This window comes from Alligator mississippiensis, chromosome 1, assembly GCF_030867095.1.
Source record: "Alligator mississippiensis isolate rAllMis1 chromosome 1, rAllMis1, whole genome shotgun sequence".
Lineage (NCBI taxonomy): Eukaryota > Metazoa > Chordata > Crocodylia > Alligatoridae > Alligator > Alligator mississippiensis.
The window spans coordinates 287805533-287821380 of NC_081824.1; the positions used below are offsets into that span (position 1 = coordinate 287805533).

Consider the following 15848-nt stretch of genomic DNA (forward strand, 5'->3'; position numbering starts at 1 on the left):
AGAAGTGCAAGTGAATGAATATTAAACACATCACATTTCAACTTACAGGAGCAGCATTTCAGAGAAAGGTGAAGTATTTTTTGCATGTAGCTGGCAAATCCAATTTGTCATGCTTACATAGCACTTAGGAACCTTTAAGAGAAAAGTCATTAATCCATGTGTTAAATAGTGATAGTTGAAATATGGTCCTAATTGTACTCATGCAGTAAATTTTACTACCACATTTCCTAGTCAGACTATATGCATAAAATCTAGAATTTGCCTGCATTTCAGACTCTGGGGCCATTTCATAGGTATGGGGATCACAGGATCATAAAATCATAGAAAATTAGGGATGGCAGGGACCTCAGGAAGTCAACTAGTCCAGCCCCCTGCTCCAAGCAGGACCATCACCAACTACAACATCCCACCCAAGGCTTTGTCTAGCTGGGTCTTAAAAACCTCCCAGGACAGAGATTCCACAACTTGTCTGGGTAACCTGTTCCAGTTCCTCCTAGTGAGAGAGTTTTTCCTAATATCTAATCTAAACTTCCTTTGCTGCAATTTGAGACTATTGCTCCTTGTTCTGTTATCTGCCACAACTGAGAGCAGTGTGGTAATTACCGCAGTCCAGCAGGCATGATTGATTGAGTCTGCTCTGACATGCTGTAATTACAGTGCATTGCAGTAGCCTCTGTGCTCGCTCATATATAGGCATCCCATAAGTCCAGGTCCCTCAGACTTTCCTCATAAGTCATGTGCCCAGCCCCCTAACCATTTTCTTTGCCCTCCACTGGACTGTCTCCAATTTCTCCAATCCTTTCTGTCCAAAACTGGACACAGCACTCCAGATGTGGCCTCACCAGTGCTGAATAGAGGGGAGTAATCACTTCCCTTGATCTGCTGGCAACACTCCTACCAATGCAGCCTAGTACTCTGTTAGCTCTTTGCAACAAGGGCACTCTTGGCTTATATTCAGCTTATGGTCCACTGTAACCCCCAGGTCCTTTTCTACAGAGCTGCTGCTTAGCCAGTTGGTCCCCATTCTGTAGTGGTGCATGGGATTGCTCTGTCCCAAGTGTAGCACTTTGCACTTCTCCTTGTTGAACCTCATGAGATTTCTTTTGGTTCAATCCTACCAATTTGTCAAAGTCTCTCTTAACCTTAGCCTTACCATCCTGTGTGTCTACTGCTCCCCCCAGGTTGATGTCATCTGCAAACTTGCTGAGGGTGCACTCTTTCCCCTCTTCCAGGTCATTGATGAAGAGCTTGAACAAAAGTGGCTGTAGGACTGATATTCCAGTCAGCCTGAGAGAAGTTTCTTCTACCACATACCTACATTTTTATTTTTCAAAGCCTAAGGGCTACTTCTCTTAGGGTGCATCTATACATTGCTGAATGGTGACATTGCTATGGTACCGTGCTTTAGTATTTCCTTTTGGAAATACTAAAGCATGGCACAGTACAAGTGGTTACAGTACCATGTGTGCAGCACATGGGTAGATTTCACTGCTGCATTGCTGTAGTGGCATGCTATACCTGGGGAGTGTGCTGCTACAGCAACTTAGCTAGCAATTATGTGTAGACAACACATGATCACTACGTCACCATAGCACACCGTTATAGTGATATAGCGCATTGCTACATAACTATAGGGTGATGTGTAGATGTGCCCTTAGGTATCTTCATTTGAAAATACAGCTCCATGTGTTTAGTAATTTAAAGTAGGATTAAGGCCTACTCAAAGCTCATTAAAATCCACTGAAAGATTCCAGAGGATTTTTTCAGACCCATATTTCCTGGAAAGTGAATTCCTCAAGAATTATTAAATAGTTAATATTACTTTCAATTGTCCTTTGTTTGACCACCAGAAACAGACCTGTATCACTCATCAGTAACTGAAGAATTATATAACCTCCAGAAAGACCAGCACAGTATAGCATAAAGCACTGAATTAGAAGATGTTTCAAGAAGATGGATTTAATGCATTTCAGCAGCTGCCAGCGACCATGCCAGACGAGACATTTGACGACTTATAAATCATCTGATGACTTATAGACCACACAACTTGATACATACATTTTATAGCCACAAACTGAAATTAGGCACATGGTTTGCCCTGACTTGAAGATAGTGTAAGCAAGTCAGTCCCATTTAAACCTAGGTAGACATAAAACTTAACTGCCAGTAAGCTGGAACAAAAAATGGGCAATGCAGCAGAAATATCCTGTAAATAGGTCTTCCATTTCATCTATAACCCATACCTATATGACTAAAAGCACCTAAAGCATTTATGAAAATAACTTCAAAATGGAAGGGGTATATTGGAGAAATGGCCCTGAAAAACAAACAAAAAAATGCTAGGAAGATGGTATGTAAGCAGAGAAAAAGGTACCTGATTATCATTCACCTTTTAGGAGTGGCTTATGGGTACTTACACACCTAATGTAAAATTGGGACAGAGAGAAAGACAGAGAAAGGGTAAGGTTTAGTGGGTCTTGAAAAACTCATCTGGTTAGGAAACCAGTAACATCTGTCTTAGAAAAAAATCCTTCTGGACACTAGCAAGAGCCTGATCTAAAGCCCAGGTAACAAGGTTTTGTATTGCTTTGAGTGACCTGTATATCAGACTCTAAGGAGGTGCTTTTCTTGTCAGGAAGAACAACTTATGTTTAAATACATCTACTACCCAGGTAAATATGTCCCCCACCCTCAGGCTCCACCTTTCCATTTGTATCTGTAATTGTTCATGAATCAGCAATAATGTTGAGAGGCCTTTACTCAAGAAGGGTGTTTCCATAGAAGAATCCAGACCTTCGTAGTAAGAACTGTAAACTGGCAGACCTGTAACTGCCTTGTGATCTAGACTGCTACACATATAAACCATGTTCAGCTAGTCTTGTTTGCTTTTCCTTTGCTGGGCCACATAGAGCAGCATTCTTTTATGGTGCCAGGCTTTATTTTAATTAGGTTATGTCATTGTTTAACTATTGTTTGAAACATTCTTTTTCAGGAAACCAATCCCATTAAAAATAAGGAATAATGTTACAAGCTATTACTCTGTAACAATACAACTGATGAGAGTTCATAAACTGGTCAAAGAAAAATATCACTGCTATAGTTTTCCTTATCAGAAAACTGCAATATAACTATGTAATCTTGGTCACTTAAGCTACAGGTATGATATGGGCAATGATTTGACCTTTCTATTGATCTGTTTATGCTCTGAAGAAATGAACAGCAGCATAGTAAATAGGCTGCTCTTATACCATATTTTATTACTTCGTCACTTATTTTATAATGCAATAATTTATACAAGTTATAAAGATGCCATTATTGCCATTTATGTTTTAAAATTTTAATATAAACCAACATACATTTAATAATCCCCCTCCGTATTTAAAACTTATCTAAGGATCTGACTAAACTAATCATGAGAGCACATAAATGTTATGGAGATAGGTATATAAGAAATTGAGAGACAGAAAATTTTTGACACCTTCTGAAAAAAAGTCTCTGGTGCTCTTAATTTGCTTTAAGTTCCCTTGAGCATAAAAGACACCGTGTGTGAAATATAATTTCGTTCTCCAAAATGCCCCCTAAGACTTTTATTGGGAATGGAAAGGGGAAAATAGGGATAATGTCAAGCACTATGTCTTGGGTAGGCCTGTGAGAAATAGTTTCCTGTTTTCTTAGTTCAGCATTGCACATTTGTTTTTGGTTGATGCAAGCAATCTTGGGTAATGAACTACTCTACCAACTGGAGAACTTGGGACCAAGCCAAATCCCTTGCTACAGAATATTGCTGGAGTTTCAGAACTATAAATTTACTGGGTTCACAAGTTGAGATCATGCAAAATATAACTAAAGCCCTGAAGTTACACATATCTGGCTTGCCAACAAATGTTATTTGTTGGCAGAAAAAGTGCGTATGGAAGAAGAGGTGCAATGTTGAATTAAAACAGACATGTCTCTCTGCAAATTGACCTATTGAGTTAAAAAGTAAGATTTAGTAATAGTGAAAATAAAACATGAATTTACTGGAGTTTTCAATGTTATGGTTCCCCTCCCTTATGAACCCAAAACTAAAATGGTATACAATGGGTATGTCTACAAGTGTGCTTTAATGCATAGTAGCTTATTTTACTATTCATTAGAGTGTCACAGCAAAAACTGTGCCAATATGCTAATGCGGAGTAAAATTAGACTACTGTGCACTGAGTCCCTAAAAAAGAGTGTGTTTTCACTACTGCACATTAGGACAGCCTTATATGCATTTACTTAGTATCTCCAGGCACCTATACACAAGCGCAGAGGCTGCTCCAATGTACTGGAATTCCAGTGCGTTGGAGCAGACTCAATTAATCAAGTCAGCGGGAGCATGGTAATTGCCTAGGAGCCTCTTGCAACTCATGTATCAACCTCCCCGTGCTTCAAAATGGTGGCAGGAACACTTGAACTAAAGGTTGCTCAAAAAAAAAAAAAAAATTGTTTTTTTACTAAAGTTATTCCATTCATTTCACTAGGCATACTACTCCTATACAAAAGGAGTATAAACCATTCATAAACTGAATTTTAACATTTGATTTCAATATAATAATTGGTTACATAATATTAGAATTGTCCATTAAAAATACACCATAAGTTAGGACTGCATGATCACCATGCATTCAGGACAAGTCCTCAGAGAAATGTCTGACATTGTTAATTGAAATGCATCTTTCCCAGAAGCATACTTTAAAATGTAGAAGTTTCATTGGTCACATACAAGACATAAGCTGACCGCACTATTCCATCCCTCACACTATATTAAAACCAGCTACCTTAATTTAATCATAGTTCATTTTATTAATGAAAAACCCAAACCCACCAACCAACCAACCTCCCTCCCCCCCAAAAAACCAAACAACCAACCCCCCAAACCCTTATAACTTTGTTGGTATTTGAGCAAACACAGAATTTACTCCTTTGGTCTGTTGTATTGGTCAAAGTTTCCTGAACCCCACCCCACCGTTACTTTAGAAAATGGGGCTTAGGCAGTTCTAGAAAATGTTAGACTTAATTTCAAGTTCTTTCTGCATATTTTATTGATTTTTACTCCAATAAAATAAAAAGACACTCAATTTTCAAAATCCATAGTGTTCATTTATTACCTCTAGTAACATATTATACTGTATAAATACTCTATCCTTGTTATATGTCCTTTTAAAAAAGCGATAACTTAGAAGATCACATTAGACAAGAAGTATAAAAATAAATAGGTTCATTATATGCATTTTATTACAAATTATAACCCTTCCTGGAAGGAAAAGAAATATAAAAATACTTATAAAGTATATATGATCTATAGTAATATATACATATGGAAAGCCATATTCTCTCATAGTCTATGGACTGGCACAAACTTTAATAATGCAAGTGTTGGCGTATTGCTGTGGATGGACCTGCTATCCTTCAGCTTTGTCTTTCCCGCCTTATAAGTAATTTGAGTACTACAAAAATAGATGTCACATATAAGATTCCTGTTCCCATATGGGAAATTTTCTTTTGGGTTTGTTTTAAGAAGAACACAATTTGCCACTGGCTGGAATAAGGTAAGAGTTCAGAACTTGTGTTCTCAAACCCTCACTATGTCAAGTCAGGTGCCAGTAGGGTATGACCAAGTTGGAACCAAAGCAGCCAGGGAAAGGTTTGGTTGAGGAACATAAAAAGCAACAACTTTCAGACAGTACCTGATCATGAAGACTACCACTTATTCTGCCTTTTAAAATTATGCATGTCAATATGACTGCATCCAAATGGATGAGAGAAATGGATAGAAACACCAGAATGACACACAGATGCCCAAAACTATGAAAAAACTTTCTAGCCATTTGCCAATTAACAGGTTGATTGTTTTTGTTATTTTTGACTCTTTACTGATAGAGAATATGGCTTTTATTTTTTTTTTTAAATAAAACTATTCTCTGAAACAATAGCAGCCATAAATGATATTGTTGAAACGCCTTTTCTAATCCTGTTTTTTTTTGGGTTGGGGGGGGGGGGGGTTGCCCTTTTTGAGGTAGCTAAGCCCTGACCAATTATTTTATGCTTAGGTAAAAGCTCTTACTTCCTTCCCCTGACCCTTTCCAAAACTAAGGACTTGGTCAGTACCACAGAGATCCTAGAGAAGGGGAAAGAAAAAAAAAAAACAACACAAAGCAAAATGGAGAACGAACTCCAACATGTTTGCTTATAAACTCACTTCGGCCACTGCTTACATTTTGTTTAACCTGTAACAGATATAAAAACAATTATAATGCCCTAAGGCGGTTTCTGTTGCAGAAGAGTTAGTGACACTGGTTTGCTATCTTATCAAATTTGCAGTTGGCAGGATATTTATGATGCAACACCAACTAAAATTATTTGCACTGTCCCATCTCGATAAGTCCTCACCTTGAATTTTATAGGCAAAATACATGTGCTATCTCTAGCCTCTAGCCCTCTTAATTTCAGTGCATTGTCTTAAAAAATAATAATATAATATATATATCTTTAGCGTTCCCAGCTTGATACTGTTTAACTGCAGTTTGCAATATTACAAAAGTCTATTAAATGTTTAGGTTTCTTTGAAAGGTCACAGCTTTCTTGTGGCAACACACTGCCATCATAAGAAATACATTTTAATAATCTCTTCTTAAAACCCTTCCCACATGTCTTAGAACATGGTGACCAATCTCCCAATTGCCACTGTGGGCAAGGCATGTCTGCACATGGTCGGATATCATTTGGTTTTAGTTCTTTTGCACAGTCTGTGGCAGGCTGCCCATTAAGGTCCCTGCATTCTACAGCTCTTCTTTGCCAACCAGATCCACAGGTCTTTGAACATTCTCCCCATTCTTCAATTACCCATTCAGATAAGATAGTCTCCTTAATAGCATTAAATGATTCTTTCTTTTTAGTGGAAAGTTTCTCGGTCCCACTCTGTAATGGTTTCTTCACAAAATAGGTGTATTTGATTTTGGGTTGAGGTGAATCGCCCACAGTAAGGACCTGGATAGTTAAAGGTTCCTTGAGAGGACTAAAGCTGCGGATTCTTTCCAACGCTGCAGAGGAGCCACTGTACCTCAGAACACTGCCTTTGTGAGTGATGTCTTGTTCCAACGTGGATAGAGTGTAGTCACCATTAAGAACATATGTGCCATCTGCAGCTTTAATAGCAAGGAAGCTGCCATCATGTCTCGATCCCCGGTGATTCCTCTGCTTAACCTCAATGTTGGTTGCTCCAGCTGGAATGGTGACAACGTCGTGATAACCCGCTCTGAAGGGGAGAAAATGCAAGTATTGAGTTCCCAGTTTTCTACTGCTGGAGTGTTCGATTTAGCAAAGGACAGGTTAACTTAACCTCAAGCACAAGTTTAAGTACCTGTAGTTCAGCAGGACACAAACATGTGATTAAATACTTTGCTGAATCACACCCCAAATTATTGCCATCATATCTCAGTGTAGTGTAAACACACTACATTTAAAAATTGGGGATTTTATAATTGGTCATAGCTGATTATAAAAGCTCAAGTATAGAGTGGACTAAGCCAGTATCCTATTCACTTTAAAACCCAGAAAAGTTAAGCTTGCAACATGTTAACTAGATCAGAAGAGAGTTAAGTGCATCTGTAAACTCACTTTGCACTAACTGCTGTGCCAGATACTTTCTTACAGGTCGATCCATTGCCTCCACAGATACCACATTTGTCAAACTTCTTATTGGATCCTATCATACGATCACAGCCAGCCTTTACACACTGTCCTTGGACACAGACAGAAGTGGAATCTGGGCTACATGGGGTGCCATCCACAACCTTTAGAGAATAATAATAATAAAAAAAAATATAGACATAGTGCTTTTGATTAGAATATCTGAATAATATATGAATGGGTAGGAGAAGCATAGGAGCTCTATTTGGAAGACAGTTAAATGTTGAAATTAAATGTATCACTTTGTTAAAACATACAGTGCTCTCTCATTTCAGCCACAATGCTAAGACACCATGGTAGCACGAAAGAGTGATTCATTTGTTTTAATGAGGGAACTTTAACTGAGCAGCTGTGTATAAAGACAAGTCATTTCTTCCTCTTTCCAGCAGAGGACAGTCTTGGCCCTGAAACATAAGGACAAGACCCAGTAATACCTTCCAATTTTTTCTTGACTAGTATATTCATAAGAATAGCTTCATATTAAGTGTATCTCTATTCCTTATGTTGATCTGGCAAACACTGTTGGCTCCCAATCTATATTGATAATGAATCCCTCAGGCTAGCTACATTATATAAAAGATTTATTTTTATTCATTTTATGATATCAGCCTTTCAGAAACTATGGGCAACAGAAAGCCAATATTCACTCTGAAGATAGAGGGTTAACTCTGTTTAAAAATGCTAATTTTCTGTGGAAACGTACATGAAATAAAGCTTGGGGGGGGAGGGGAAGAGGCAGAAATATGCATAAAGTAGATTCTCAGTTTCTTCCTCAGCTTGGAAGAGTACCCATATATTTGTGTTGATCGGATTAGATTGTACGTGGGACGGGAGAAAGAAGAAGCTGACTTACATAAACTGAAAAGCTTGCAATTATTTAATTTTTTTTTAAGCTTTTCACAGCTTTTGGCCTTGTGTTTGAAATAAAACACGACAAAAAAGCCCCACACACAGCATATGCACATGTACGTGCCCAAGTCAGAAGAGATAAGAGCTCTCATGTAAAACTTAGCAGAGAAGTTGGAACTTAAGAAATACCTTAGGTTGCAGAACAAAGAAATATCCGGTCCCTTTTGCTCGGCAAACAAGCTTGCATCTGTCCTTTGGAGACACGCCAGCAAACTTCGGTGTCCATTCCACTGCAGGTCCACTTCCAAAAGGGGATTTGGAAAAGTCATTGTGTGTTTCACACTGTTCTTCCCTGAAAGTTTTGCCTGCACGTAGAGGAAAAAATTAAGCAGATGTTAGATCTTCATGTTTAACTCCTTCTCCACAATATTCCCTTCCTTGGTTTCAAATAGAAGTTGCACCTCACCATTGTTATCTGGACAGTCCTCAATGTTACATGAGCGGTACTGCACTCGTTTTCCTTCACAGTATTTTCCTCCATTCTTTGGAATGGGATTATCACACTCTCTGAAGGAGTACTGTACTCCTCCACCACATGTCCTTGAGCAGTCTCCCCAGGGTCCCCATGACCCCCAACCTCCATGAACAGGAGTCTAAGAAATGACGAGACAGCCAAAAAGAAAATTTAAGGTTTTTTTTTTTTTTGAACTCCCCAGAATTTGTTAAAGTAACTATACTAAAAATGCTAAATTAAGCCCCCTGCAAAAGATCACATATTTATTTTATTAGCTACAGCTGGCAGTTTACCCAACTATCAGAAGTAGTTCTGATTTCTTCAACTAAAATATTACTCAGATTTCTCTACCCCATAGAGCATATTACACTTAAGGTTATTTAATTTTTTTTTTTTTTTTTTTTTTAATAAATACTTACATCATAATGCTTCTTCTCAGTTTTGTTTACACACTTGCCATTCATGCACCATTTCCCCTCTCCACAACTGGTGCCGTCTGCCCATGGAAAGTGTTTAGTTTGGCACACAAGCAATCCTCCAGACGTGCCAGTACACCACAACGTTGTACACGTGCTGGCTGTGTCAGGACAATGTTTGGACTCATCTCCAAATGTAAATTGGCACTGCCTGTTGGCATCATACAACGTTCCTGGGAGGTCAGAGGGAAGCTGTATAGGTTTGTGGGGCTTGTCCAGTAAACACTCACCTAAAGAAAGAGTTATGATCAGTGTGTTAGTTTAAATGAAGGCGGAAAGGTACATTTTCTCTGTACTTAGCTTTTTTGTTCAAATAGCTGTGCAGCCTTCATTATGCCAACAGTTTTGTAGGACAATGAAATAAATCTCTTATTACTTAATGTTACCAGTAGCCAAATAATTTTATAACCTTGGACTGCTGTTCCATAGCAGAAGAGATTGCAAGAAGGGCCTGCATAGATGTAGGGTTTTTTTTTTGTTAACTAGTAACAAAAATATTTAAGTGCCAGTGAAATTCTAAACTGCATAAGCCTGAATGGAAAGCTTAATGTACTTACCATGACCATTATCCAAAAATGTTGTAATCATATAGGCACTACATGGAGACCAAGGCTGGCTTCGATCCAGATTGGAAAGCATAGATGCCATCATATGGGAATCCTGGTTTATTCCATTAATACTGGCACACTGCTTTGCGTCATCATGGGGCATGTTAAACACATGGCCTAAAAAAAATCCGTGATAATTTATGAAGTCTATCCTATGCATTAGCAAATATTCTTTTAAATGTTGAACAAATTGCAGAGTGTACTGTGATACTTAAAGACATCCATGACCTGAATACTTTAAGTTTTAAACACTTTGTCATTACTTCTTGCATATGTTCAATTAAAAAGACTTTTTTTTTTTGTTTTGCAGTTGTACTCAAAACAAACAGCTTTTACAACTAATGCTAGGTCTACAAGCAGACCTAGATAGGCTGGCATGTTGGGCAGAATGGAACCAGATGAGGTTCAACATAGAGAAATGCAAAATGCTGTATCTAGGAAGGAAGAACCCCCAGCATACCTACAGGCTGGGAATCACTAACCTGACCACCACACAAATGAAAGGAATCTGGGGGTAATAATAGACCCCAGCATGAATATGAGCTGGCAACGTGACACAGTAGCCACTAGGGCAAATAAAACTCTGCCATGCATCAACTGATGCATCTCCAGTAAATCCAAAGAAGTGATTCTCCCACTTTACTTAACATTGGTGCGGCTGAAGCTGGAGTATTGCATCCAGTTCTGGGTGCCGCACTTCAACAAGGATGTGCTAAAACTTGAGAGGGTCCAGAGAAGGGCCACCCGCATGATCAGGGACTTGTATGCCATACAAGGAGAGGTGGAGGGATCTCGGACTCTTCAGCCTAAAGAAAAGACGGCTGAGAGGTTGCCAGATTGCGGCTTACCGCTATATCAGAGGCGTACATCAGGGGCTCGATGAACAACTGTTTAACAGGGTGCCCTGGGGGAAAACTAGAAACAAGTGCCACAGACTCCTGGCAGATAGTTTCAGACTGCACATTAGGAAAAAATTCCTTACAACTAGGGTGTCCAGACTATGGAACAAGCTCTCCGCCCCTGAGGTGGTGCAATCGCCTACCCTAGAGGTCTTCAAGAGAAGACTGGATGGTCACCTGGCTGGGGTCGTCTGACCCCAGATGTCTTTCCTGCTCATGCAGGGGGCTGGACCTGATGATCCTTCAAGGTCCCTTCCAGCCCTATGATTGTAAGGACAATCCTGTTAGAGGTGAAAGTAATCAGCACCTCACTGAATTGGGCCCAAAATACAGGCCCTAGAATAATGAAATTACTCCCAATTAAATCAACTCAAATCTAACTTGCAAGTTGAATTACCAAGTTCATGAGCTGTTGTAAAGGCAGCCTGCAGACCATCATCTTCTATGATAGAACAACTGCGGTTTGGATCACAGACTGTTCCCACATCAGCCATCCCAAGAGTATCACATGTCTTGGCACCGCAGAGATCCTATAAAAAAGGCAGTTTTATTATTAATCAGGTCAGAGACTTAACCTTGGCAAGAAGAATCCTACCTTGGCAGTTTGCCTATACTTATGGAAAGAGCATGCAGACTCAGTATTTTAATAGGTACGATGGCAAAAATCTTCCTCTAGAAGCAGAAGAGGGTTGCGTGTATGAAGAATTTCTAACTAATGTACAAGACATCTGAGATAACAAATGCCATAAAAAGGCAGTTAATTATTATCCCACTTACTCGAGCTAAAACCGTTAAATGATTTACTCACGTGGATTGCAAATGAAATAGTTTCTTGCATGGATTGTGAATAGAAGTAATGAAGGCTGGAAGGCAGGTTGCATATGAAATAAGGCCTGTCTTACCTGTCTGGTGAACAGGATGGCTGTGTCATAGTGCTCTGCATGGCGGTCACTGGGTGGATTGTGCTGCTTTTGCCAGCTGCAGAAGTTCCTTAAGGTGAGCGCAGCATTAGAGGAAATATCAGGTCCCTTCTGCTCATCATAGATGACCAAAATTTTTACCACCACCAGACTTATAGGGTTTCGGATACTGGGATGTTTGTACAATTTGGCTGCCACAGACAGCAGAGTCAGAAGATAATGCTTCAACCCGCTGCCATGGAACTCTGCCATGGACTCGTCTGCTACAAGCATGGTTTCCACATAGCGCGGGCTGGACACAAATCGTTTTTTCCTTGTGCTTCCAGTCTCTGCATTAGAAAAAAAAAGAGAAAGAAAGAAAACTGCCCATGAACACAACAGAAATAGGACTGTGAACAATCACACTAAGGAATTTGAAACAGACCAAGAAACAAAATGCTATGGTAAAAACGATTTGCCTCTAACAGGCTATTATTGAAGGCAGAATGCCCATGAAATGGAATGCTACACTTGTGGCTACACACCTACGTGCAAGATGAATGGGTTTTGTTCTCCGTAACCTGAGCAGCGTTAAACATAATGTCACCCACTAAATCACCTTTGCTGCCCCAGTAAATCCTCAAAAGCAACCTTGGCCAAGAGCACATGATCAGTCCTTGCAAATGAAAGAGTGACTCAGAAGCCTGAATGAGATCATTGGGCTCCACGTGGAAGGCACAGTGCAGGGTTCCTGGCTCCTGCCAAGACACGGATCACTATGGTGACCCTACAACCGCACCACCTCCCTTACCCTAGACACTGTGCCCTTGTCTGACTTTCAGCTCCACTCCCTCTCTCCGCCCCTTTCCCATGTGCTGCTCCAGTCAGATCCTTGAACACCCTCATTCACAAGCTTGGACTGTCAGGCGCTGTGGTTCCCCCTCCCCCATTGGCTCTGCTACACTTTTATCAGGGACAAGAGCACACACATTTTTGTGAATGAGCACTCTGTCCATTACTTAAAATGAGGGGGATGGGGGGGGGGCAGGGGAGGAATATTTAGCAGTAACCTTTGCAACCAGTTTCTGCCCCTGCTGGCTGTCACCACATGTGCCCTCTGTCCTCAGCCTGCTTCTCAAGCCACTGACACTTGAGTTACCCAAGTGACTTCAGCCGGGTGTGCCTGCACTGGCAGGACTGGTGCGAAGGAGACGGGTCTTGCAGAGGAGTCTACAAGAGACCAGGCTACAAGGAGGCTGATCTGCAAGAGAGCTGGGTCTAGCCAATTCCCCCCCCCCCCACACACACACACACAGAGCTGCCTACAAGGGACTTGGTCTAGTTGACACACACTCAGGTCTACAAGGAGTCAGTCTAGCTGACACACACATGTCTATGAGGAGTTGGTCTAGTTCACACATGCACACATGGGTCTACACGGGAGTGGGTCTAATTGGCACACACTCAGGTCTACGAGGAGTGGGTCTAGCTGACACGCACACACGGGTCTATGAGGGAGTGGGTCCAGCTGACACACGCACACACACACACACACAGGTCTACAAGGAGTCAGTCTAGCTGACACACACACGTCTATGAGTTGGTCTAGTTCACACATGCACACACGGGTCTATGCAGGAGTGGGTCTAATTGGCACACGCTCAGGTCTATGAGGAGTGGGTCTAGCTGACACACGCACACACGGGTCTATGAGGGAGTGGGTCCAGCTGACACACGCACGCACACACACAGGTCTAGCCCCCCCGCTCCCGGCCTAGAGGAGCGCAGGCTCAAGGCCGGGGTGCTCCACCAGAGCTGCGGTGGGAGATGCGGTACCTGCGCGGGGCGCGCTGTGCTGCCGGGGCGGCGGCGGGGGCCAGGCGGGCTCCGCCACGCCGCAGCGGGCGGCGGCGGCCGGGCGTGCTGCAGGCAGGGGCCGGGGCCGGCGGCGCAGGCGGTGCAGCGGCGGGTTGGCGGCGGGCTGGATGCGGTACTCGTAGCCGCGCAGGTAGAAGGCGCCGCGGAGCCCGCCCGCACACAGGCTGAGCGCGGCGACCGAGCCCGGCTCCCCGTGCACCGCGCCCGAGTAGAAGCAGCGCTCCAGGCCGCCCGCGGCCGCCTCCTCCTCCTCCTCGTCCGGGTGCCGCGGGGGGTGGGTGCCCACGGCCCGCACCGCCAAGCCGGGCGCCACGAAGCTGCTGTCGGGCTCCAGCTGCAGGCGGAGCCGCTGGCCGAAGGCGTCCAGGCGGTAGCGCCGCTGCCCCGCGGGGGCGTCCAGCTCCACGGCCACCACCAGCTCCTCCTCGTCCTGCTGCTGCGGCGGGGCGGCGGCGCAGAGGCAGAGCGCGGCGCCCAGCGCCAGGGCGGCCAGCGGGGCCATGGCGGGAGCGGGGCTGGCCGAGGAGCGCTGCCGCGGGGCCGGGAGTCAGCAGCGAGACGGCGCCGCCCGGGCCATGGCTGGGGGCTCCTGCGCTCGCACGGGCTGCTGCAGCCGCCGCTGGGACTGCGGGACCCGGGCCGCCCGGCCGGCTCTTTATGGCATGAGCCAGCCCCCGGGAGCGCCGCCCCCAGCAGAAAACCTAAGGAAGGCTGAGCTCACTGCCTGCGTAACCGCGGCCCCGCCCAGCCCCGCCCGGGACCTGCCGGCACCCCACCGCCGCCTTCCCCCTCCGGCCTGCTTGCACCTCGCCGCTCCCCTTCCCCGCTCCTCTCCGCCGCTGCCCCGACACGGAGGGAGCAAGGGAAGGGGCAGAAAGGTGCCTCAGACATCCCCAACCCTGCAGCGAAGCACCTCTTGCCCCCTCCCTCCCGCTCAGGCTCCTCACACTTACTTCCAGCCCCCTTGTCCCCTCAGGGGAGACCCCCTCCAGCCTCAAAGGAGCAGCTTCTGTCCCCTCACACGCTCCAAGCTCCTGAGGCTCAGTGCCAGCACCCCTGGTCCTCAGGGGAGACCCCCCTCCAGCCTCAAAGGAGCTCACACTGGTCCTCAGAGGAGACCTTCCCCCCACAAGCTCAAAGGAGCAGCTCCTGCCCCCTCACAGGCTCCAAGCTCCTCAGTGCCAGCCTCCATCCCTTCAGGGCACCGTGGTACTAACCAGGGTACAGATTAGGGGGGAGCTGTGGGGGATGAGCCCCCCCATAAGAGACGAGAACCCCCCCCCCCATGATTTCAATATCATAACTTGGCAGGGGGCTCCGATAGGATTGCTTCTTCACTTAGGTAGACTTGTTAATCAATGAATGGGTTTAATTTTTTGGCATACCCCGCTCCCCCCCCCAGCCCCTGCCAAGGGTCAAAGTGTGTTTGAAGTGTTCGAACCCTGGTGCTAATACTCCGCAGCGTGGCAGAAGTTCTGGCACCTGCCTTCTGTCTTCTCTGCCCCAAGAACGGTGTTTGTGCCCAAAAGCTTGCAACAAATTTTTTTCCAGCTATTTAGTTGGTCTAATAAAAGAGATCACATCTACCCAAAGAACCTTGCCTGCCTATGTCATTAGACCAACACGGCTACAACCAACAACCCTGCCAGAGGGGAGGGTTTTTTTGTTTGTTTGTTTTTTCTTCAGGGGGATCTTTTTCCTTGGGCCCACTCTGGAGGTGGGAGAAAGTTAGATAAGTCTGCCACTGGAAGGCTTTCTTCCTCAGGTCCCTGATTCTAGGGACGTGGTGCAGCATGGGAGAGGGCTAAGAGAAGTTCTCAGGAGGTGCAGCTGCAGAAAAGAAGATGAGGGCCTATCAAGGGAGGGATGAAGGGGTCCATGTGGAAAGTATTCAGGGGTTGGAGAAGTTACAGGTCCAGAAATCTGCTATCTGTGGATAGTGGCCTTGGTTCTTCATATCCAGCCAACTTATGAATTTTTGTTCCCAAGTTTGCATGGGTCTCCTGGGGGCA

General features: G+C 43.9%; 1 protein-coding gene across 1 annotated transcript; it reads right to left on the reverse strand.

Annotated features, from left to right (window-relative positions):
* Positions 1–5102: 5102 nt before the first annotated feature.
* ADAMTS1 (ADAM metallopeptidase with thrombospondin type 1 motif 1) lies at positions 5103–14453 on the reverse strand. The gene is made up of 9 exons (XM_059720660.1): positions 13795–14453; positions 11962–12308; positions 11457–11589; positions 10110–10277; positions 9496–9782; positions 9029–9215; positions 8752–8927; positions 7642–7817; positions 5103–7279 (listed from the first exon to the last, which is right to left on the reverse strand). The coding sequence occupies exons 1-9, from the start codon at positions 14336–14338 to the stop codon at positions 6538–6540; spliced, it is 2760 nt and encodes a 919-aa protein (XP_059576643.1). The 5' UTR covers positions 14339–14453; the 3' UTR covers positions 5103–6537.
* Positions 14454–15848: the final 1395 nt, after the last annotated feature.